This window comes from Erythrolamprus reginae, chromosome 1 (genome assembly GCF_031021105.1).
Source record: "Erythrolamprus reginae isolate rEryReg1 chromosome 1, rEryReg1.hap1, whole genome shotgun sequence".
Classification (NCBI taxonomy): domain Eukaryota; kingdom Metazoa; phylum Chordata; class Lepidosauria; order Squamata; family Dipsadidae; genus Erythrolamprus; species Erythrolamprus reginae.
This window is the reverse complement of record NC_091950.1, coordinates 188,340,969-188,365,230: the sequence shown is the minus strand read 5'-3', so window position 1 is coordinate 188,365,230 and position 24,262 is coordinate 188,340,969. Positions and strand designations below refer to the sequence as shown.

The following is a 24,262-nucleotide window of genomic DNA, read 5'->3' as shown; positions in this document are numbered from 1 at the left end:
CACTGCCTGCTCACTGCTGTTTGCCCCACACGGTGGCTTCCCTCCCTGTTGGCTTGTCTTGGTTAGCTAGGCTATGAAACCTTCGACAACACCGAGCAGAGAATTTTAACAGAGCGTGGATGTGTGATAAAGCCAAGACACAGACTTAGTTAAATAAGTATTATTTACATATATAGTAAACAAAATATAAACAATCCAGAATAAGCACGTAGCGAATACAGAATAATAAGCACTGAGCAATCACAAGATAGAAGCACAAAGCTTATACAAGCACGAAGCTTAAACACAACTCCCCCTTCTCAGGCAAAAGTAAAAGGAAGTGACTGAGCAGAATAATTAGCTTTTATAGCTTTAATGAGGAAGTGATGAAACAGCCTTGAATATTAACTCTTCAAGTACAAGTTAACTCTTTGAGTGCATATTAATTCTTTCAGTACAAGTTTGGTACAAGTGTACAATATGCAGTTTACAATGGCAATCCCTAACAACCATGTACCCTGTACTAACACTCCCCACACCCGCTCTGCCACTCCACCACCCTTGCCACTGTTTGCCCCACGCACAGCGATGGACTTCTAGCCGGAATGCTAAATTGGGCTTACCGCTGTGGGTGTGCCCATATTTCGGTGAGGGTTTTTTCCCGCATGCTGAAACACGGGTGCACCTGTGGCTCTGTGGGCGAATTTACTACCTCCATAGGTACAGAAGCAAAATCGCGCTGGCCCCTCAAGCACTCACAAGCCGTGGCGCTGAGTCCAATTTAGCGTTCCAGCTAGAAGCCCACCCCTGCCCACACATCTCTCATGACAGCTTCTCCCATCACCACCCGGCATGCCGCCGCACGCCACACTGCGCTGCGAGCGGTTAACCCAGCCCCTACTTTGCTCCAGTGGCCTCCTGCATGGGCGCTGAGAGCATGCAAGCTGGGTGGCCCTGAGCTCTGGCCACGTGGCCTGCTCTGTGCTCTCCTGCGCCGCAGGCATCTCTCTCCTGTGGCGCGAGAGAATAGTTGAATGGCTGGCGCTTTGTCAGCTGCTGCTCTAGGCGCCGCAGTGAGATTCTGGCTGCTGCGCATGTACTTCCTCTTCCTCCTCTTATCCCTTCCTTGAGTACATCTAATCATAATCCCTTTTATGGTTAACCGATGGGTAACTCAAATCCCTAATTTCATTCAATCATCAGTGCTGTTTTTAAAATTGTATTTCTCATATCCATATTTATCCACAGATTATATTTTTTTCTAGGTATATTTACTATTGTCCTGATGCTGCTTCCCGTTGCCACCTATTTTTATCACCTGGGTCTATCACCTTTAATTTCCCATTGTCTTCCAATTTAATTAGTTACTTGTCTTCCATACATATTTTGTCTCTTGTACATATTCTTCAAATTCATCTTTTTTATATTTGTAATTTTAGTCCATACTCCTCCCTTTCCTCAATTTATATCTTTACTCATTTTATTTTATTTTATTCGGTCCTCTCTTAATTCCTAATCTCTTTAACCTTTTCAAATCTCCCTTTCACCTTTATTACTCAATTTTTCTAATTTTAACTCATCCTCAATATTTAAACAAAATCGAACCTTGCCGCTAAACATACATCCCTTTGTTGATAACATTGCCAACTCCCCAATATACAGCAACCCACTAATTATCAAAAAACTCTTCAACATGAAATCAAATTTATGAATTATATAAGTCTTATATTAAAAAAACCCTTTAAAAATAATAATTATACAAGTTTTATAACATTTCAACAATTTCACCTATTATAATGTAATTTATTTCCCTTCATCCTTTCTAGATTCATCATCAAAATTTTATTTTTACTTATATGTATCATCATATACCAATCTTATATAAAAACCTTATATCATAATTATATGCAACTGATAATATTGATACAATTAAATCTGTTAACATCTCTCTTTCTATTCCTCTTATAAATCTTATATGCAGTGAAGGGCTACCAAAATTTTTACTACCACACTGTGGGTGTGGCTTAAGTAGAACGCCCTGCATTTTCTTTCAACATGTTTCAGTGCAACTTGGGTGCTCTGGGATGGAGCTCCATTTTCGCTACTCCACTGCATTCCCCCCCTCCCCCCCAGTCTGGGCAGTAGCCCACTCCTGCTATGAAAAAAAACCTTGTAAAATAATAATTATACAAATTTTGCAATTACCCTACTGTAATATAATTTATTTCCCTTCTTTCTTTCTAAATTCATTCCTTTTGAATCATCCTCAAAGTTTAATATATATCATCATATAATCCTATATAAAAATCTTATACCATATTTAATTATACACAATTGATAACACTGATACTAGTAAATCTGTTAACATTTATCTTATTATCCCTCCTCCTTTCCACTAACCTTCCCCTCTTCATCCATTATCTTTGGTCTCTCAGAAATTCCACTTCTTGTAGGTTTTTCCCTTTACTCCCCTTCTCTTAACTTCTTTTTCTTTCTTTTATTTTTATACATAGAAATTCTTTTTTTTCTGGATTCCTTTTCTTCCTTTTAAATATATTATTTGCTTAAATCTCCTCACAATTCCTCCTCATCTCTTCACCATATTACACCCTCTATCTTTTGATTGGCTCTTCTGAAAGTAATATTCCCCTTTGTCTACTCTTTTCTTGTCACTGTAAATCTCAGTAAAATCTGATTTTTATTTTCAATCTCTTCAACTACTATGTAGTTTCCTTGTCCCTCATTTTTATTCTCCAACACTGTCCATTCTAAATGTTCTGTATATTCCAGTTTCATTTCTGTTTTCTTATTACCTCTAATTTCCAAAAGATAAGTTTTTATACCATCAAGGATAAATTTTAGCATCCCAATTAATTCTTCATACATACACACCTACTATCAACTTCACATTATTAAAACTTTTTAAATTAAATCTCTTTGTTGAAGCATAAATCCATATAGTCTCTTTATATTTCAGTATTCTGGTATCCAATTTTAGTTTATTCCATTCCAGTTGAGAATCTTGTTATCTTCCAACTTCATAAGAAGTCAAAATCAAATCCTACAGCGAAACATGTATTCCTTTCAAGTTCTCAGTTTCCAAGTTATCTTCTTGTGAGCAAGGTCAATCCCAACATCCGACAGCGAGTTTTTTCCCTTTTTCCCTATTTTCCCACAATATTTTCTTTCAGCCTGCAGATGATGTTGCCAGTTACAGCAAACCAGTTATTTAACAAAGCTCTCTAAAATGCTTTAAATCCACATATAAGATATTTTCTTCAATTTCATTATTCTTTTCCAAATTTCTTTAATTTTCACCTAGTCCAATTGCATAAACATCTTCTTGGGCTTTAATTTCCATTTATCCAATTCTCTTATGGTTTTTCCAGTTGCTAGATAGCCGCTAATTCCCTCTGGGATATTTTTTACTGTCTCACTTTAAAACTTCTTTTATCTTTAAATTGTCCAGCCATTCATTCAGCTTTAGCACTTACTTCTGCTCCTGCACGAACACTTACATCTTTTCACCCAGGCAAACTCTTTGTTTCAATTGTTCTGCTGTGGTCATTTCAGCTAATAGCAATGAGTTGACTTTTTGCAACTGCTGGTTGAGAGGCTAGCGCCAGCTTCCTGGGGGGTTGTAGATCCTGCTTGGACCACCGACCTGTGCTTCTCCACTTTCCTACCCCTTCAGGGTGGTTCTGACTCAGTTCCAAGTCCCCAAACAATTGGAAATTCGGTGTTTCCCTCAGAACTCCTGAGGGAAACGTCTGTGGCGATGAGACATTGTGTACGCCTTTATCCTTCCTTCTATCTCAAGACTGTGTTCTATTTGGTCCAACTTTATTCACAGTATCTTTTTCATATTTTTCTAAGATTAAATTCCTCATTCATTCATTCATTCATTCATTCATCCATCATATGACATATCATGCATGAACTAACAAGATTAGTAAAATGTTGCCTAGATTTCCTCTAGATTAGCAAAGCAAAATAAAATATAAATATTAAAAAGATCTATGTCCAAATATCAATGTCTAGGCCACCCGAGTCTTTGGAGAAGGGCGGCATACAAACCTAATAAATAAATAAATAATAAATAAATAAATGAAACAATTTGATTTAGCCCCAAAGATAAAGCATCTTACCTTTTTTAAGATCCGAGATCCATAGGTGAATATGTAAAGATAAAATGTAAATCTCCATCTGTAAATAATATAAAATAAATTATCTTAAGAACCTTGTTATAAGAAAACTTGAGAAGTCAAGATACACAACAATGTAGAAATGTCCACAATAGTATATTCCAATGTGCCCATGTGTTGCATCGAATGACACACTGATTATTAGAAGCATGTATCAATAAACAAAAGGAAGCAAGTTTGTTTGGATACCAACTAAATGCAGAATACAGGATTTCATTCTTCAATAAAGCACTCTTTCATAATCACAATAAAATGCATTTAAATGAGGTCAACCTAAATTTGTGTTTTCGGTTAACAAACTGGCCTAAAACAGCCAATCCTAGGGCAGTACAGTTTATGTTAAAAGCCTTAGCTTTCAGTTTCCATTTTTGATAAACCACTAGGGTCAAAGGCCACACAAATGGCAGAAGGAATATGCCCCAAAGCAAATAACCAGGGGCAACATGCCTCATATACTCATATCTACCATCTCAACTGATTAAGTTGCATCTGTTTAGTTTACTTTATTGTCTTTGCACCTCATACAACAAAATTAAATGCCAACTTCAGTGTACATTATAATTATAAAAATAAAACAAAAACACACACTATATTTACTGCCCTGGGGTAGAAGCTTGTTTTTCAGCCTATTTCAGAGGGGTGTTGCCGTCGGTTTGGATTGGTTCTTTAGAAGTGGTAGTGGAAATTTACTGCAGGCAGCGATGACTGGCTCCCGAACTGGTCCTCTGTTCACCGCGGCTTGCAAAGAAACCCTCTGCGCATGCACAAAGGCTTCTGCCAATTTGCAAAAGGTCATTTCCGGATCTTTTGTGTGACCTGACGGGGGATCGCGCACAAGCAAAGCAAAACACACGTCGGAATGCAAACCGGTAGGGAAGGCCTATTTGCTCTTTTTTTCATTACCCTGTATCATCTACCAGATGGCAATAGTTCAAAAAAGGATGTCCGGGATGAGATGGATCATTAATAATATTTTGAAAGTTCTTAAGGCAGCAGGAGCTATAAACCTCTTCCAAAGAGGGGAGGGGGCAACCAATGATCCTGCATGTGTTGATTCCTCAGTAGTGAAAGATTTCCCTTCAGCTCTCTATTCTTTTCCTCACTTAACAGACTCTACTTCTAAATAATGCATGTAAAAGAGACCAGTTTTTTTGTTCATCAGCAGGAATTAAAATTTAATATTTTGATAACCTGCTAGAATTATGTATAAAATCTGAATTTTCAGATTAAAGTACATGTCAAGCCTTTTCACAACACATGAAAAATATTACTGCAGAAAGATGATTCTAATTCTAATTTAATTTTTAAAGCAATACACACAATGCAGTTGGAAATCTTCATTATGTGTCTATTTGATTTCCTAGCTGGCTGAACTCTGATAAAGATTCTCAATATTTAGTGGTCATAGGATTACTTGAGATGAGTGCTTCCCATAATCTGTGTGGTTCTTATGCATCTTTGAGAACCTCTAAGTATACATTTACTAACACCCCCACCCCCACATATCCTATGCTAAATGCTATAAATACAAAATTATTATTATTATTATTATTATTATTATTATTATTATTATTAATTACATTTGCATGCCTCCCCTCTCCGTAGAAAATTGTACAGGTGTACCAACAACAAAGATGACTTAGAGTGTAAGTAGAGATTTGACACCCCTACTCTAGTATGTGCTCTCTGCTATCAGTTCCTCACAACAGCTAAGAGCCTAATCCTTAGCCTCTCTGCATAATGATGCTTTAACAACTTATACAGATGTGGCTTCGCCAGGATAACCTGTTCTTCAAAGGATTAAGGAGTTTCTATAGGACCATAATAAGTATCGCGGAGAAAGATGGGATTCCTAGGCCAAGTGAAGCACAAGTTAATTATTGGGGGGGGAAAGGTCAAATAATGGCTAAAGTAAAATAGAGCACATCAGGCTTTCACATTTGCTTAAAAGTACAGCAAGGGAGAAAGCAATGAGTTTCTCCACTCTGTGCTGTGTTAGGATTTTCCAATCATTTCCCCCCTCCCATGTATGTCATTTAACTCGTATATACCTATTTGTTTAAGAAGATTGGCTGCAGATGGTAGGGAAGTGTTCTTCAGAATGAGAGATTCTGATTTGGTCAACGCAGCTTTACAATAAATAAAATCAGTTTGTTTGATTGTAATTCCTATCCAGTTGACCCTGTGAGATCAATAGCAATTTTGCAAACCTGAAAGTACAAGTCTCCTCTAGAACAGGGAAACTAGGGAGAGTCTCTTCTGAGCCTCTTGCTCTGCTCACTACCCACTTGCAAGCTATGATGTCTCTTATCTGCCCATTCCCTTGGGAGCATCTCTCTGCTTTAGTGTCAAAATCTTTCTCTCTCTCTCTTTTTTAAAAAAAATTTTTTTTATTAAGATATATACATTAAAAACAATACAAAAAGGAATACATACAAAAATGCTGAGGACATTTTAATCGTTGAGATTCTTCCAATTAAGGAAATTGGTAATTTATTCCATTTATCTAATTTTTTTCCCTATCTGTTTAAGTAGTTCTGTATAATTATCATTTTCATAACAGTACATTTCGATGATAATTTTATCCCCAAACATTTTACTTTTTTTAACTATTTGAATTCATAGACTTCCTTCTAATGTCTGATTTTGTATGGTTGTTAAATTCTTAGTTATTATTTTAGTTTTCTGCTTATTTATTTTTAAACCTGCTACATTTCCAAATTGGTTAATTTCATCCAATAATATCCATCCTACTTCTATCAGTTCCTCTATGTTGAAAACTAAATCATCTGCAAATGCCTGTAATTTGAATTCTTGATCTCTGATCCTAAGACCCCTAATTTATTTATTTATATGCACTTGTATTAATAAAGTTTCTAATGATGGGAAATATAATAAGGGGGAGTTTATTACTTAGAATTAGTAGAATTAGTTTGATTGTAATTCCTATCCAATTGGGCCTGTACGATCAATATCAATCTTCCAAACCTGAAAGTATAAGTCTCCTTTAGTGCTTGGAAACTAGGGAGGGTCTCTTCTGAGCCCCTTGCCCTGCTCGTGCCCCATTTGCAAGCTATGATCTCTCTTATCCATTCCGTTGTTTTAGTGCCAAAATCTTTCTCACACACCATCACATTGCTACACCTCAAAAATTTCCCGAAGGATTCTCATTAAGATGATTGCTATCCTTAACAAATTATATTCCAGGCCTTCCAGTTTTCCATCCTGATGTAACTGCTTACAGTTTCTGATAATATTAAGATAACGAACTGAGCGGGTGATGTGGCAGCTTAGTGAACTGAACTAAATAATAATAATAATTATTATTAATAATAATTAATTATTAATAATAATTAATAATTAAATAAACAGCAGAATTGAGGAGAAGCAGCTAGAGAAATTAGTGAAATACGAAGATCTAAAAATCGAGCTGCAACAACTCTGGCATAAGCCAGTGAAAGTGGTCCCAGTGGTACTTGGCACGCTGGGCGCAGTACCAAAGGATCTCAGCGGACATTTGAAAACCATCGGAATTGACAAAATCTCCATCTGTCAATTGCAAAAGGCCGCTTTACTGGGATCGGCAAACATAATTCGCCGCTACATCACGCAGTCCTTGGTGCTGGTGATGAAATACGAAATCCCGCATAGTGATCTTGTTTGCTGTGTTGTATTGACATAATAATAATAATAATAATAATAATAATAATAATAATAATAATAATAATAATTTATTAGATTTGTATGCCGCCCCTCTCCGAAGACTCAGAGCAGATCAGTAAGATTCAGAATTACTCCATATCATACATGATTTATTGTCATTCCCTTCCAATCACTATTAGGGAGTTTGTCAAAACTGAATGGCTAAATAAACTCTATATATGTCATAAAACAAGAAATAATCCCAGTCCTTCTACAGTAACTTCCTTAAATTGAACTGTCTCTTTGCATTCTTTTCTCCCTTCAATCCTGAGCCCAAATGTTCTTTGCCTCCAATTAGAAGTTTCCCAGTTTTTTCTTACCAAAAATAAGTAAACGAATCTTCAACAGTTCTTCCTGTAACAGGGCCAGAATCAACAATGGGTTGCTCCCAGTTCAGCCCAGTTCTAAGAACTGGTAGTGCTGCTGGCGGGAAAATCCACCCACCCACCCAGGACACTTCTGTGCATGCGCAGAAGCATCACAAACTTGAAAGCGTGTGCACAAACCAGTAGTAAAGGGTTTTAGATCACACTACTGACCAGTATATATTTTCACAAAGCAGTTTATATGTACACAGTTTCTTGAAATGCCCTAACCAGTGATGGTGAACCTATGGCATGTGGAACCATATATGCTGGCACACAAGCTGTTGCCCTAGCTCAGCTCCAATGTGCATGTGTGTGCTGGCCAGCTGATTTTTGGCTCGCGCAGAGGCTCTGGGAGGGTGTTTTTGGCTTCCAGAGAGCCTCCAGGGAGATGGGGGAGGGCATTTTTACCCTCCCCCATCTCCAGGGAAGCCTTTGGAGCCTGGGGAGGGTGAAACATGAGCCTACTGGACCAACCAGAAGTTGGGAAACAGGCTGTTTCTGGCATCCAGAGAGCTTCCAGGGGGCGGGAGAAGCTGTTTTCAACCTTCCCAGGCATTGAACTATGGGTGTGAGCACTTGCACATGCACAATATCACGTGCCCATGCTCTTTCGGCACCCGAGGAAAAAAAGGTTTGTCATCACTGCCCTAAACCAAAGCCTCCATTAAGTTTTGTTTGTTCTGCTTTCCTATCCCATCAGATACATCTATTGCATAGTAAGCCTATTGGAAGGCATGACTCTCCTTTATGAACTTCATATACGGCCTGGAGAATTTTGCTTTCTAAATAGGCAAAACACAAACTTTTTAATCCAGTAGGTTCTGACAGGTTCTGGAGAACTGGTAGCGGAAATTTTGAGAAGTTCGGTGAACTGGCAAATACCACCTCTAGCTGGTCCCCAAGTGGGGAGGCAATGGAGATTTTGCGGTATCTTTCCCCTGCCATGCCCACCAAGCCATGCCCACAGAACTGGTAGTAAAAAAAAATTGATTTAACTACTGCATTACTTACAATAGGAAATAGGCACATTGTAATTTTTAAATGGTGTGGAGAGGGGCGGCATACAAATGAAATAAATAAATAAATAAATAAATAAATAAATAAATAAATAAATAAATAAATAAATAAATAAATAAATAAATAAATGCTATTTTATCTCCATTAGATATGCTTAATTTAGCACTATCTGAACTGGTTATCTACCCAATTGGTTTCTAAACAGGAAGCAAACCATAAGCTTGACTATGAAGTAGCTGCTCTAGTAGAATGCCAACCTCAGGACACACAAAGTAAGGAATCACGTGAGGCAGAACCACCTTGTCCGCATGGAAGAAACAATGGTCCTTGTGCATAGACAATGCCACCAGCTCGGAAATTCATCTTGCTGACATGATGGCCACCAAAAACGCCACCTTCCATGATAAAATTTGTAGGTCACGCAAGGTTTCAAACAGAGCCTGCAATCCCAGGGTCAAATCCCAGGTGGGATAGTGACGGATTGGCAGAGCCCTTAGATTAGATACCCCCACAAAAAAAGGCAGATCCTAGGATGGTGGGCCAAAAAAAGCCCAGTTCCCAGAGACCCAAACAGAGATCAAGGCAGCGACCTGCTGCCGCAAATTGCTGGGAGAAATGCCTTTTGTAAGACTAACTTGAATGAAATCTAGGACAGATTTAACTATCCCCTCCGAGAGTCCAATTGGCTCGATCTGGAGAGATTCTCCAGGGCAAGGCAATTGTCAGATCAACCAGGTTGGCAAACCACGGGCGCCTGGCCTAGTGGGCGGTCACAAAGAGCAACTCTGCTCATTCCTGTAATAGCTTCCTGATCAGGGCTGGAATCAGAGGCAAGGGTTGGAAGGCATAAAGGAGACCCCTGGACCAGGGACATCCACACTTTCTGCCCCAGGACGAAAACCTGCAAAAATAATGGGGAAGGTGGGGTTCTCCAGGGAGGCAAAGAGGTCCATCAGAGGCCAGCAGAACCTCTGGGACAGTTCCTCGAAGGGACCTGGTGCTAGCTGCCAGTTCAATTGCTCCATTTGGGCCCAACTCAGCCAGTCCGCTGTCACATTATATATGTATGCCATATGCTATATGTATGCTATTTGGTATGTATTCCACTCTCAGCAACAACAGGTGATCCTCTGCCCACCTACACAAGGTGTCCAACTTCTTCATGAGGTGCCTCAAGCAAATCCCCCCCCCCGATAATTCACATGGGCTTTTGTGGCCATGTTGTCCATCAGAAGGAGGACAGGATGACCCTGCACCCACCTTAAAAGGACTTAAGGGCCAGCTGGGCTGCCCTGAGCTCAAGCCGATCGATTGTTAAAGGAAAATGACATTCGCACCAAAATTGCAGGCAGATAGAGGAGAACAGGACGACCATTGGGAGCAAAATGGCGACCACAGCAAACCCAGCAGGCAGCTAAAGCCACATGGTGAAGTGACCTGCAAAGCGGCTGCGGTTTAGAGAGCACGCTGGAGGCTGACCAGACAAAGACGTTAGACAGACAAATATCTGGTGGGTAGATTTTTTTCTCTACTTTCCTCCCCCAAAACTGTTGTGATTCCGTCTGAGGCTCCTCAGGGAACGGCTGAACCTCTGCCGGCTCCCTGCTCAGAGGGGGAGGATGAGGAACAGGAGGAGGAGGAGGCGGCCCAGGCAGAAGGGGAGGAGGAATATCAGGCCGAGGGAGAGGGAGAACAGCCAGAGTCCCCTGGGGTGGAGCTCTCCCCAGCAAGCAGCCTGGAGTCCTTAGATGAAAATGCTCAAGCCATCATCAATCACAGGCAGAGAAGAGCAGAACAATGAAGGGGACAATTAGCCAAGTACTTCCAGTCCTAAATAGGTAACAGCTGGGTTTGGGTGTGGTTCTCCCCAGAAAGGCTGAAAAGGCAGACCCACCCTTCCTGTCTTGTGGAGTAGTATCTTTGGGAGTCCTGGGACCTGGCTGTGATCTTTGGCGTCTCTGATTCTGACTTGTGGCCTTGAAGGCTGAAACCTTGGGGAAAAAGGCGTGGGGGCTTATTCTCTACAGTGGTGTGTGTGCCAGCAAGAAGTCTGCTGTATTGTCTGGCCGTCAGGACTTTGCTGTGAAGCCTCATAGCCTGCCTGTTGGGAAGAACAGGTTTTTCTCTGTGTTTATTTTTCAAACTATAAAGTGCTTTTGCTTTTACCAGCGTGTCTGGCTGCTTTTTCCAGTTGGTGTTGAAGTCTGGGGGCACCCAGACAGAACAAAAACTAAGGTGCATCTTATACTCCCGGTGCACCTTATACTCCGAAAAATACAGTATATACTATTTTAAAAAGCTACTGAAACAAAAAGACCAGAATACATCCTCTTGAGCAGAGATTAACACCAGACAATCAAGAAAGAAATGATACCCTAATCAAGGAACTACCAAGGAGAAAACAACATCCCACCAACATTGGCAGAGCAAGCTAATGCCTAGATAACAAGAATGGAAAGAAACAGCAATAGAGGAAGATAGAAGGCATACCATCTTCTCTATCTTCTGGGCTTTTTTTCTTTTTCTTACAGCTGTGTGCATGTAATTGATACTTTGTCTTGTATTAATGAAAGTTAAGTTCCCTTACAGACATGGAACAAAAGTGATTGGTTTTAAAGCTCTTATAGACTTGGGAAAGAATTGTTTGGACAATTACTGTTGATTATAAATGGCTACATATAAATTAGATTTTCAGCTTTCTTCTGCTGTCTTCCAGGTCACTTAGCAGGAAGCAAACAGAGAGGACACAAATATTATAAACCCCTTGCACTAGCAAGAATGTTCAAATGAAAAAGCAGCCTTTTTCTGGCAGGGCACCCTGAAGACATACTGAATAATTAAGGAACAATCTGGAATTTTTGTAGCTTGCACAGAAGTTATGCTCCTGCACATTTTATGAAGACGACCTTATTATTATGCAATCACAGGGTGGTCCAGTCTAGAATGAAACTATCTCATGCAACTCCTGCTGTTCTGGCAATCAGCTCGTTTGATTCATAAGTGCATGTGTTCCAAACATTCATTTATTATTTTAGGTATGATAACATTATAATGTATAATGCTTTGTATAGTACAATGTATAATGCTCTGCTTAGAAAGCTTTTATCTGTGGACTAGGATATTTAAGATGTATGCAGTACTTTGAATACAGTACAGTGATACCTCGTCTTACAAACGCCTCATCATACAAACTTTTCGAGATACAAACCCAGGGTTTAAGATTTTTTTGCCTCTTCTTACAAACTATTTTCACCTTACAAACCCACCACCGCTGCTGGGATGCCCTGCCTCCGGACTTCCGTTGCCAGCGAAGCACCCGTTTTCGCGCTGCTGGGATTCCCCTGAGGCTCCCCTCCATGGGAAACCCCACCTCCGGACTTACGTGTTTTTGTGATGCTGCAGGGGAATTCCAGCAGGGGAATCCCAGCAGCACAAAAACAGGCACTTCGCTGACAACGGAAGTCCGGAGGTGGGGTTTCCCAGTGAGGGGAGCCTCAGTGAAATCGCAGCATCATAAAAACACAGAGGTCCGGAGGTGGGGTTTCGAGGACTTCGGTGTTTTTGCAATGCTGCAATTTCACTGATGCTCCCTTCGCTGGGAAACCCCACCTCCGGACTTCCATTGCCAGCGAAGCGCTCATTTTTGCTATGCTTGGATTCCCGTGCACAAAAGCAAAGAAGTTGGGAGGTGGGTTTTCCCATGGAGGAAAGCCTCAGGGGAATTCCAGCAGCGGAAAAACAGGCACTTCAGCTGGCAAAAGGGGTGAATTTTGGGCTTGCATGCATTAATCGCTTTTCCATTGATTCCTATGGAAAACATTGTTTCGTCTTACAAACTTTTCACCTTAAGAACCTCGTCCCGGAACCAATTAAGTTTGTAAGACAAGGTATTACTGTATTTGAAAATACTATTAGACATGTATTTTCCAAGAACCGTGGTGGTGCAGTGGTCAGAATGCAGTACTGCAGGCTATTTCTTACGACTGCTGGCTGCCTGCAGTTTGGCAGTTCTAATCTCATCAGGCTCAAGACTGACTCAGCTTTCCATCCTTCCAGGATGTGTAAACTGAGGACCCAGATTGTTGGGGGCAATATGTGGATTCTGTAAACCACTTCGAGAGGGCTTAAAAGCACTGTGAAGTGGTGTGTAAGTCGAAGTGCTATTGCTATTTGCACAAGGCTTTATACCCATGGGTCTATATACATTTGTATGCGCATTTAAAGATAGTGCCTTGGACTGCTATAACACCCTGTCCCTGAAATTCTGTAGAGATTCTTAGTCATCTAGGTCATGGTTGTCCCAAAGGTGTATTTTTTAGGAGGCAATTAGACTTTCTTGTTTTTTCTTTTGAAGACATTTCGCTTCTCATCCAAGAAGCTTCTTCAGCTCTGACAGCATGGAATGGAAGGCTTTATATTCCTGGTAATCTGCATCCTTTTAGCTGGTGGTTGAAGCACTTGGGGGTTTATCTGTATCCTCAGGATTTATCTGGTTCCTACAGTCTGCAATTTTTCCTTTGGAAATCCATTCCTGCTCCCACATCATTCAAAGGGTGTTCATCCCAAACTGTATAATTAAAAGCAAATTGTATAGATTGTATAAATTGAGTGACTGAGAATCTCTACAGACTTTCAGCTATACAATTTGGGATGAACACCCTTTGAATGACTTGGGGAGTAGGTAGTAGTTCTGCCCAGATTCCTTCCTTGAGTGCATTGACCCAAAATTCTGATTGAAAATTCAACTCACATTTTGAAATTAAACCAAAATCAGCAAGCTATGCCTGATGCTACTGAGATAAAATAGGCAAAGGAGAAGCTATCCCTTCCCCAGAGCCTGATAAAAAATATAAAAGTCTTTTCAAGCAGTTAAAAAAAATATCAATGACATGTACTGTACTAGTTCTCTTAAATTACCCTCCTCTCTAAAATCTCCGCCTCAAGGTAATTTTGATTCAATGGTACATTGAAATACACCTTAGCCGGGATATGTCAAATAGTTTTTAGCCAACAGGTCTGGCAAACCGAATAAAACTGCAGTCCAGGAATGAAGGCTAAAAGCATTTTTATTGAGATAGTCCATAAGAGATTCTTACAAGTCTGACTGTACTGTGCCTCTTCTTTTTATAGCTCAGTGGATCAGGTAGGTATCTGCCTGAGCTGCATCCAAACAGTATCTCATTCTGGATTTTTAAAAAATGCTTCTTTTGCACAAGGTAGTAATGGTCCCCGAATATCTCTGTCAGGGCTGTCATCTTTCCTCTTTAAATACGCAGATCCAATGGGAAGCTGCCACTTTCTACAGTTGCACAGCCTAAGACTGGATGGAGGGATCTCCCTCCACAAAAAAGGAATAAACATTGAGCCCTGCCTTCTAAGTAGAGGAAGAGAGTTAACACCCTCGTGGCAGTAGAGACTGAGAGCAGACTGATTCAAAAGAGAAGTTTAGATTTTGACAGGGACTTTGCCTTTATTTTCTGCCCTTTAAAGCCTCTAAATCTAAAACAATGAAATGAATTTAAACAAAAACAGGATTGTAAAATCATAGCAGTTACACTACTCGGATCCTGGAAGGTCTACTAAGAATGACTTGAAAGAAACGTTTAGAGCAATTTCTGTATAATAGTTGATTCTGTGTTTAAATCTGGGAAATAAATCCTTATTCTATTGGATTCCAATTTCTTTAGAGAGCTGTAACTTACTTCTGTGCTTCCAAAGAAAATGTTTTTCAATTATATTGAACAAAAGCAATTTGAAAAGAGGGAAAGATTTTATCCATTTTAACAAACAATATACTTCTCTTTCATCAAGGCATGAGTGAAGAAAAATAGAAACAAAGATGAAGAAAAGAATTCCTTACAGGCTCTCGCAGAACTTCCTAAGAATGCTTGGTTTTTCTTGGTTGCGTCTCTGTCGAAACCAACGCTGAATATTGCGCACATCCCAGTCTAGCTGTTTGGATAGCCCTTCCAGCCTCTTCTCATCTGGATGCTTTCAAAATAATAATAAAAATAAAAAAGAGTCAAAAAGTTACTCTTCTGAGGAAACTTCACAAAATTCCAATTGGTACTTCCCCCAAAAACTAAGCAGTAATCAAACTTCTCTAACTCGCGAGATGTTTTCTTTTACAATGGCCTTCTCTGGACACAATGTTGAGGAACACAACGGAGCTACAAGTATCAGGTAGGACATGTGTTTCGTGGCTCAACACATCCCACCTGCCAGAAATGAGTCTCTGTGAGATTTGTCACATCACCACCGCTGCCTCCTGGAGCAGGACTTTGCAAGGCCTGTGCCATTGCATGCACGAACAGCAGGATGACCCAGCTATGGTGGTATGATGAAGCTTGCAGCAATCTTGAAGTTCGTGCAAGGACCTAACAAGCCTTGCAGAATCTTGCTCAATGAGGCAGTGGCGACGGGCCAGCTGCTTGGCCAGCGCCAAGAACAGGAAGGGGAGGCAGTGGCCATGGGACATCCAGTCCTTTGCTCGCTGTCTACTGCACCCCCAAAATAATGCCCTCCCAATAATAAGGCCAAGGCCATATTTTGGGGTTCAAAAAAATATAAGGCCTGTCTTATTTTCAGAGAAACACGGTATATTGAAAGAAAAGACAGTTGTCCTTTAACTGTCTTTTTACTTGAACTCATGTTCTGTAAACTTACACCAAAAGGTCTTCTACTTATGATTTTTTTTCTCAACTGTTTATGACATTTGAGCAGAAATTTGCCAACATCTTGCTTTTGATCTTAAAAGTACTTTGTGATAAGTTGTATGTTTACTTGGAGAATGTTGGTGTGCTACTAAACATTGGTTATGGAATGATTTGTATAGAACTGAAATCTAATTGTTTACAGAGACCGCATGTCTCAAAACTTTAAAATAAGTAGCAAAGCATGTATGCACCACTGGGGTGGGGTGAAGAGGCATCTAAGTTACTTGTGAGTTGTAGCCAGAAGGGTAAGTGTAATGGGCAGTGAGAATGTGATCGGCAGTGAGAACAATCCTGGAAGACAGGAGAAAGAATCAGAATCTAGATTCAGGTCTATAAGAGGAATCAGAATACAACAAAAGAACAAGGGTAAAATGAGACCCTTCCTAATTCTCTGGAAAATAAAGGAAGGGAGGAAATGCTTTCAGACTTATAAGATTCTGTTACTATAGCCTTAAAATAAAGGTAGTTTAATACGCAGGATTTTGGTTATGTGCTGGTAGGTAGGGCAGGGCATGAAAGAGAAAGAAGGCAGCCAACTAGCAAGCAGCAGCAAGAAAAACAATTATGACTCGGGTCCAAATATGCATTCTTTTCAACTTCTTGCTTTATAAATTGTGTGGTTCATAGGGGAACAGTTCTTTTGACACCAAGTATTATTGATAACATCAACAAAAAAGCGATAAGTGATTTATTACTATATAAAGTATGCCATAAAATTTTGAAAGTTTGAAAATGCCAACAAATATGTGGTAAAAGTGGTTATTGAATGTTAATGGTAGAAGTGAATCTTATGAATATTTTAAGAAGGCTTTTAAACATAAACATTCTATAACTCCATGACAATTGTTCATAAAGTGACCAGTACCCTGGATTTCAATCCCCAAGATCAACAGTTTCCAAGCATCCACTTCTCTCATAAATTATACTTGTGTTTTAAATGTCTTAGCCATAGTTCCCTCTAAGCTGAGCAGTGAGCAATCGCTCACTTAAAAATCATCAACTCAGAGTTTTCCAAACCTGCCCAGAAGCCGAGAGGGAAAGAGTGAGAGGGAAGGAGAGAGAGAGGAAGAGAGAGAAACAGATAGAAAAAAGAGAGGAAGGAAAAGAGAAAGAAAAAGAATGGGAGTAAGGAAGAGAGAAAGAAAATCAAAATCTAGTTTGAAACTAGCTCAACTATTTAAGTGGCATTTTGATATTGATAGAGTTGCCCTATTATGAGCTCACTGTTATAGACACACAGTACAGTATTTTATTTTGAAATTCTCTGAGGCAAAACAGGGTGGGTTTTTTATTTGTTTGTTTGTTTGTTTGTTTGTTTGTTTGTTTATTTATTTATTATTTCTGTGCCGCCCAGTCCCGAAGGGACTGCCGCTCAGACACTATACTTTTCCACCCACCCACCCCAAAAAATTAGAGGAAACACTGGTCTTAGCCTTTTTTTGCTCAGAAATTTAGTATTAAATGTAGGTATTAGCCTCAAAATTTTTAATAATATATATACACCTGAAATTGATACAATTTTTAAATACAAATATTCTATTCTATTCTAAATACAAAAGCTGGGCTGATATAACATGCTAACCACCATCTTTTAAAAAAAATATGGCAGCCTCCACAGACCGGCACTGACCGAACTGGTTCCATGTTGTTGTCCTGACATCACCAGCTGTTTGCTACTGGTTCGGTTGAACCGGTCCGAACTGGGACCAACCCTTCTCTGCCCAGGACTATCAACCAAGGTGAATCCATAACCACCTTTGCCAAGAGTTTGAGTGGCTCACGAAGGGACAATGAAATGCAGCCCTGAGGATGGTAAAGTAGCAGCAGTCTGTTCTGGTCCAATCACACAAACACAGCACTCTCACACAGTTGTATGCCAGGATCTCCTGGCCTGCAACTGCGACTCCATTTCTCCTGCCCTGAGTCAAGACTGATACAGCATATAAAACCTGCATGAATAAATCTCAGTGAAATGTATTTTCCACTCCTGAAAATGAATAGGATTGAATTTATTACACACCTGGCATTTGAAAACATTGGCCTGTGTACAACATGCCTAACAATTTGGTCCATATGAGATGGGGCTGGAAAGCTCAATTGGAAATGTAGTGCCAGTTTTTATTGTCCTGCAATGACTGGTTCTTATTTCTTACTACAGTAGCCCCCAACCTTTTGGGCATTGAGGACTAGTTCCATGGAGAAAGGTTTTTCGCAGAGCGTAAGGAGTGAGTTTTTCATGCTGCCTGCATCCCACGGATGGGGCTTTGCTTGTTTGCACAGTAAAGTAGCTGGCATGTTACAGACTGGTGCCGCTCCATGGACCAGGGATTGGGGACCCCTGCCTTATTTTACTACTACTCCCGTCACATTCATATTTAACTTCCTCATAGTTGTCCCTCTAAGCCAGTGATGGTGAAACTTTTCCCCCTCAGGTGCCGAAAGTGTTCCCCCATATTCCACGTCCCCCGAAGCATGGACATGTGACCCCCGCAGTGCCCTGCCCCCATGCATGCACACACAACCCCTGTGGTCCCCCGCGCATGCATACACGCTCCCTCTGAAAGTCAATGGGGTAGCCTGTAGGGGAGCTTAAGAGCAGCTACTACCTGCTGATAAGACCTCCTCTCCTCTCTGGGGGCTGGTTGAAAGAACTGCCTGCTGTGGGGGAATCTCAGCTATGGGTGGCATTGAAATTCCCTCCCGGCAGGATAGCTCCTTGAAGAGAGAAAAGACTGTCTGCTGAGAAGGAATCATTACTCTGCATGGAGTTGAGATTCCCCCTCCCAAGCCAAACCTGCAATGCCCAGACTGACAAAGGATTTCCCCTCCATCCACAGGGGACAAACCCTTCCTTGGGCTGCAGGATTTTAACTCCATTCCTGGAGCCCAATAAAAGCTTTTCCACAGTGGATGCAGAAGGGAAATACAGTGTTCCCTTGCTTTTCGCAGGGGATGCGTTCCGAGACTGCCCACGAAAGTCGAATTTCCGCGAAGTAGAGATGCGGAAGTAAACACACTATTTTTGGCTATGAACAGTATCACAAGCCTTCCCTTAGCACTTTAAACCCCTAAATTACATTTTCCCATTCCCTTAGCAACCATTTAGATTATTACTCACCCTGTTTATTTATTAAAGTTTATTTTAAAAAATATTTATTAAAGGCAAACAAAAGTTTGGCAATGACATATGGCGTCATCGGGCGGGAAAAATCGTGGTATAGGGAAAAAACCCATGAAGTATTTTTTAATTAATGTTTTTGAAAAACCGTGGTATAGACTTTTCACGAAGTTTGAACCCGCGAAAATCGAGGGAACACTGTACTTTGTTTCCCAGGAGTGCTGGGAAACACCTTCAGTTGAGTAGTTGGTAGCTGAGTGTAGATGGTCATGTGGCATCTCGCTTAACAAGATTTCAGTCCCATTTTCGATCGTAAGGATTACAAGTAAATCTTTTTTCTAGTCAACTCAGTCCAAACACTTTGTTTCCTCTTTTCTTATGCCTGTCAAAAGTGTCTTGTCATAATTAGTAAGCACATCCTTCACACTAGCACAGAGCCAGAAATATATCCAATCTCTCAGATCCCATCTTATGTAATAGCAGCACTTAGATCATTTGTGGGGAGAAATGAGCAGGATACTTCTATTACTCATGACTACAACTCAATCATCAAATTAACATGCTAGGGAGATAGCTATTCCTGATAATTAATTACATTGTCTTTGATGAACAACCTTTACATTTGCCCAAAGCAACTAGAAGGATTTTAAGGAATATATTGTACCTTTGTGATGGCAGTGAAGACTTTTTCAAGAATAGCATTAGGCTGAGCCTTCTGTGGTCCATTGGCTTGGACTTTTAAGCCTAAGGCACACGGCTTAGCTATAAACCTAAAATAGAGAAAGAATAAGGAAGAAAAGGGGAAAAAGAAATTAGCTTCATATGACAAATACTTATAAATTAGGCAGATTCTATTTACTTCTTCAGCTGCACACAACTCAAATGATGAAATTATATTGTCTGCAAATGAGTATGTTTAACACCAGTATGTTTAATCTGTGCTTGTGGGTGTTTTGCTACCCAGCAGAAAGACTGGTGTCAGTATCTCCCCCTATATAATTTTGGTGCATTGTAACTTTCAGAGTTCATTGTCCGGCAATAGTCTCATGATTTGCTAGGGTAACACATTCCATAAGGCTTTTGCTAGCGTGCAAGTTTGCAACACTGATCTAGTATCATATAATTGGTTTTGAAAAACTGATCTTGGTTTACACCTGCTTCAAAAGCAACCTATTGAGAAGAATATTTTTCCAAATACGGATGCCTGTAAATACATGTAGATAAACGTAAAAAGAGAGCTTACGTTAGCCAAAAACTCAGAAAGATTTGGGAGCATGTCTTGAGCATAAAACATTTTATTGAAAGGCAGCTCATTTCCTAAGATGCATAGAGCAAGGTTGTCAAACTCACATTGTCTCGACAGCGACATGTAATGTATACAGAAAACAAGATAATTTATGCAGATACAGGATTCTTGTGACAACAAGTAAAACAAGTACTTTATCAATTAATATTACAATCAATTGTAAACAACCAGAAAAGCCCCTTTGGATTCTGTGTAGCACTGAACAAAATAAGAAATAGAAGTTTGGCAGCAGAACAAAAAAAATAAAAACAAATAGTATGAGAGTATTTTAACTTCCTAGGGTAGGTGGTTTGGTTGCCTTCTTGGTAGTAGGCCCTAGGACCTTCTTCTTGTCTGTTTCTGTAAGAAGTGGTTCAAGCAGGTCCCCGAAGAGATCCTTGCACTTGAGGGACCCCATGGTGAGCTGCCATTTCTGCCTAACTCCTGCCTGCCACGGGCAGAGCCAGAGTACTCTTCTGGCCACTGTGGAAGCTACCACTGATTTGGTTGAGAATCTGGAGGCCTGGAGAGTGGCGGCCGCCGCGAGGATGGTATTCAGATGTTGTTGACCTCGTAAGTCGTCTGGAGGATGTGATGTTGAATCTGTTGCAGCCATGAGAGCATGGCTCTAGTGAAGAAGGATACAGAGTCAGCTGATTTGATGACCTAAGAGTCAGTGGGGAAGCTCTTCTTTAGCATCTGGGGCTTCCACACTCCTTGAAAGTTTTTTGGGGTGGCAGCAGGCAGAGGGGAATCCCCCCCCACTCCCCCAGCCTCCGCACCGCTGCCTGGCTGTCATCTTCGGAGAAGAGGAGGAGAAGGAGCCGGGCGCCAGTGGTGGCGGAGGAAGGCGAACGCCGGGGAGCTGTCGGCCAGTCAGGAGGCGGGAGATAGCAGAAGGAGGAGGAGGAGGAGGGAGGTTGGGAAGAGGCATGGTTGGCCCGGCCGAGGGGGAGGAGAATGGCGGGGAGAAAGTCTTGACACCGTTCCTTCCTGACTTTGCAGCCCACCGCCGCAGAGGACCGGGCAAAAGCGGCAATGGGGGGCTTCGCTGCTTTAAGGCCCTGCTCGCTCACTTGCTCTGCTGCCAGCTGTAAAGACAGGAAGGCGGCTTTGAGGGCTAATCCCAAATCCAGGAGCTCCCAGCAGATTTCAGACACTTACACTTTTTGGCCTCCCCATAAGCAGCATAACTGCACACTGCAGTTGGAGGGCGAGAGATGTAACTGTGCTGGTGGAAGATAGAGCTGGACAAAAATGTAAGTGTCTGAAATCTGCGGGGTGCTCCTGGATTTGGGATTAGCCCTCAAATCTGCCACCGCCAGCCCCAGATAACCTCAGCGGTGGTGGCTACGGTAAAAGACAAAAGCGAACCGATCACAGGGAATGAATGGGGCGCCTCCAGCTCTATCCATCTCGCAGAAGGTGAAGATCTATCTATCTATCTATCTATCTATCTATCTATCTATCTATCTATCTATCTATCTACCTACCTACCTACCTACCTACCTATCATCTATCCATCCATCCATCCATCATCCATTTATCCATCCATCTAGAGGCTTGCCTGAGAAGGGAAAGGAAACAGTTTGATCCTGGGCAGCCGGGCGAACCTACCCAGCTTCTCTGTCTGGGGGAAACCACTCCGAGTCATGTCCAGGGGAGCACCAGAAACCGAAAGAGCAGCTCTCTGGCAGGCATGCATAGGAGTGCTGAAAATCGGAAGAGCACTTTCCCAGCATGCATCTGCACGCCAGGAAAGTGACCTTCTAGTTTCTGGCCTTGTGCATGTACACCAGTCACCTGGCCTTCCAGTTTCTAGTGCACACGTGCACATGAAGCTCAGCTCCCCGTTTGTGCATGTGTACCAGAGAGCTGCTCTTCCGGTTTCCGACACTCCCAAGCACACAAAGATAAGCTGGCCGGTGCATATCTGAATGTCAGAACCCAGAAAAGCAATAGATGACAGCTGGCGTACCCTTGTGTGCCACTTCCGGAACACGTGCCATATGTTTGCCATCACTGTCCTATTATTTTCTTTGCATCCATTTGTATGTTTGTATTAGTTTAATATTTTGAAATGGTCAGATGACTAAATCAATAAAGATTCTATTCTATTCTATTCTATTTTTGATAATTACAAGATGTAACAGAGACTCATCTTGTGTTATTCCAAGGTTCTAATCTATTAAAATACAAAAGCCCAAAAGAGGGAAATTGTTTCATTTCTTTGATAAGGAAAAAAGGAGACAATCAAAAGGATTGGATTATAGAGGCGAAGGCGGCAATGAAAGAGTTGGATTAAGTGGAAAGGGAAATTAAAAAGGGGGGGGGGATTAAAGAAACTTGCCTGATGTAAAATGAAAAGTACTTCAAACTTAGTAGAGAGTCAGTGTCCCTGTATTTCCTGAGAAAAAGAGTCCTTGCCTTATAACCATTTGTTTAGTGACCAAATTACAACAGCACTAAAAAGTGATTTATAACCAGAACTTAATACTTATAACTATGGCAACATCCCCAGAGTGACGGATCAAAATTGGGGTGTTTAGCAACCAGTATTTATTTACAACAATTGCAGCGCCCGAGGGTCATGTGATCGCTATTTGCAACCTTCTCAGCTGGTTTCCAAGTAGCAAAGTGAATGGGGGAAGCCATATTTACTTCACAACTGCATGATTCATTTAACAACTTAACAAGCATGGCCAACAAAGTTGTAAAAGTGGGCATCGGTCAATAAACAACCACCTTACTTAGCAATGGAAATTGGAGTTCCAATTGTAGAGGTAAATCAATGAACGCAAGCAAACAAGAAGTTATCCGGATATTTCCAAGCTTAATCTAATTTCCAAGGACTAAAGCCCGGAAGGTGCAAGGAGGGTTAGGGTTATGGTTAACCGATATTATTTTCATAAGGCTGGATAAAAATAGATGCTTTTTAAAAAAAATTAAAAAACAGACTTTTAAAAAATGTAAATTTTATTTTTTAATCAAATTTATTTTAATTTATTATTTATTTATTTATTAGATTTGTATGCCGCCCCTCTCCGTAGACTCGGGGCGGCTAACAACAATAATAAAACAACATATAACAAATCTAATATTTAAAATAACTAAAAACCCTTATTAAAAACCAAACATGCACACAAATATACCATACATAAATTGTATAGGTCTGGGGGGAAGTAATATCTCAATTCCCTCATGCCTGACGACAGAGGTGGGTTTTAAGGAGCTTACGAAAGACAAGGAGGGTGGGGGCAATTCTGAGCTCTGGGGGGAGCTGGTTCCAGAGGGTCGGGGCCACCAGAGAGAAGGCTCTTCCCCTTGGGCCCCGCCAAACAACATTGTTTGGTCAACGGGACCCAGAGAAGGCCAACTCTGTGGGACCTAACCCATTAATAAAATGCTGTTGGAGTAAAAATCTATCTAAAGATAGTTTTCTATTAAAGATACATTAATAATTTAATTTATGAAATGGAGCTTAGTTATGTAGCATGAGGCCAGTTATGCTATGTTATGTAGCATGAGTTTATGTAGCATAATCTCTCTCTCACATGCAACCCTTCATGAGATTTTGCTTCCTGCACATGCGCAAAAGGAAAATCTTGCTGGGAGGCGCATGCCCGCGCACCAAAGACCTAAACATGCAGCATACCAGTAGCAGCAGTAATGGCAACCCCTGCCTGGCTAAAAACCTGCCTGAATTATATAATTTGAAAACTATGATTTCATGAAGCTCAAAAGTAGTGAAAGAGAGACCATAATGTAGAAAGATTTTTTTCACACATGCCTTTTGATATTTTGTAAAAAAAACACACACATTGTTCTTCCTGACTATTTTCACAGATGATGATTTATTCCCATCGCCTACG

The 24,262-nt window shown here is 40.8% G+C and overlaps 1 protein-coding gene across 1 annotated transcript in view; it reads right to left on the bottom strand.

The window, feature by feature from the left end:
• The window catches only part of CERS6 (ceramide synthase 6), a 101,688-nt gene that overhangs the window by 53,842 nt on the left and 23,584 nt on the right, over positions 1 to 24,262 (bottom strand). Inside the window, exons 2-4 of the mRNA XM_070731704.1 lie at positions 19,770 to 19,875; positions 15,132 to 15,262; positions 4,128 to 4,185 (exon numbers count right to left, since the gene is read on the bottom strand). Of these exons, the coding sequence (XP_070587805.1) occupies positions 4,128 to 4,185; positions 15,132 to 15,262; positions 19,770 to 19,875 (295 nt within the window). The remainder of the gene's footprint in view (positions 1 to 4,127; positions 4,186 to 15,131; positions 15,263 to 19,769; positions 19,876 to 24,262) is intronic.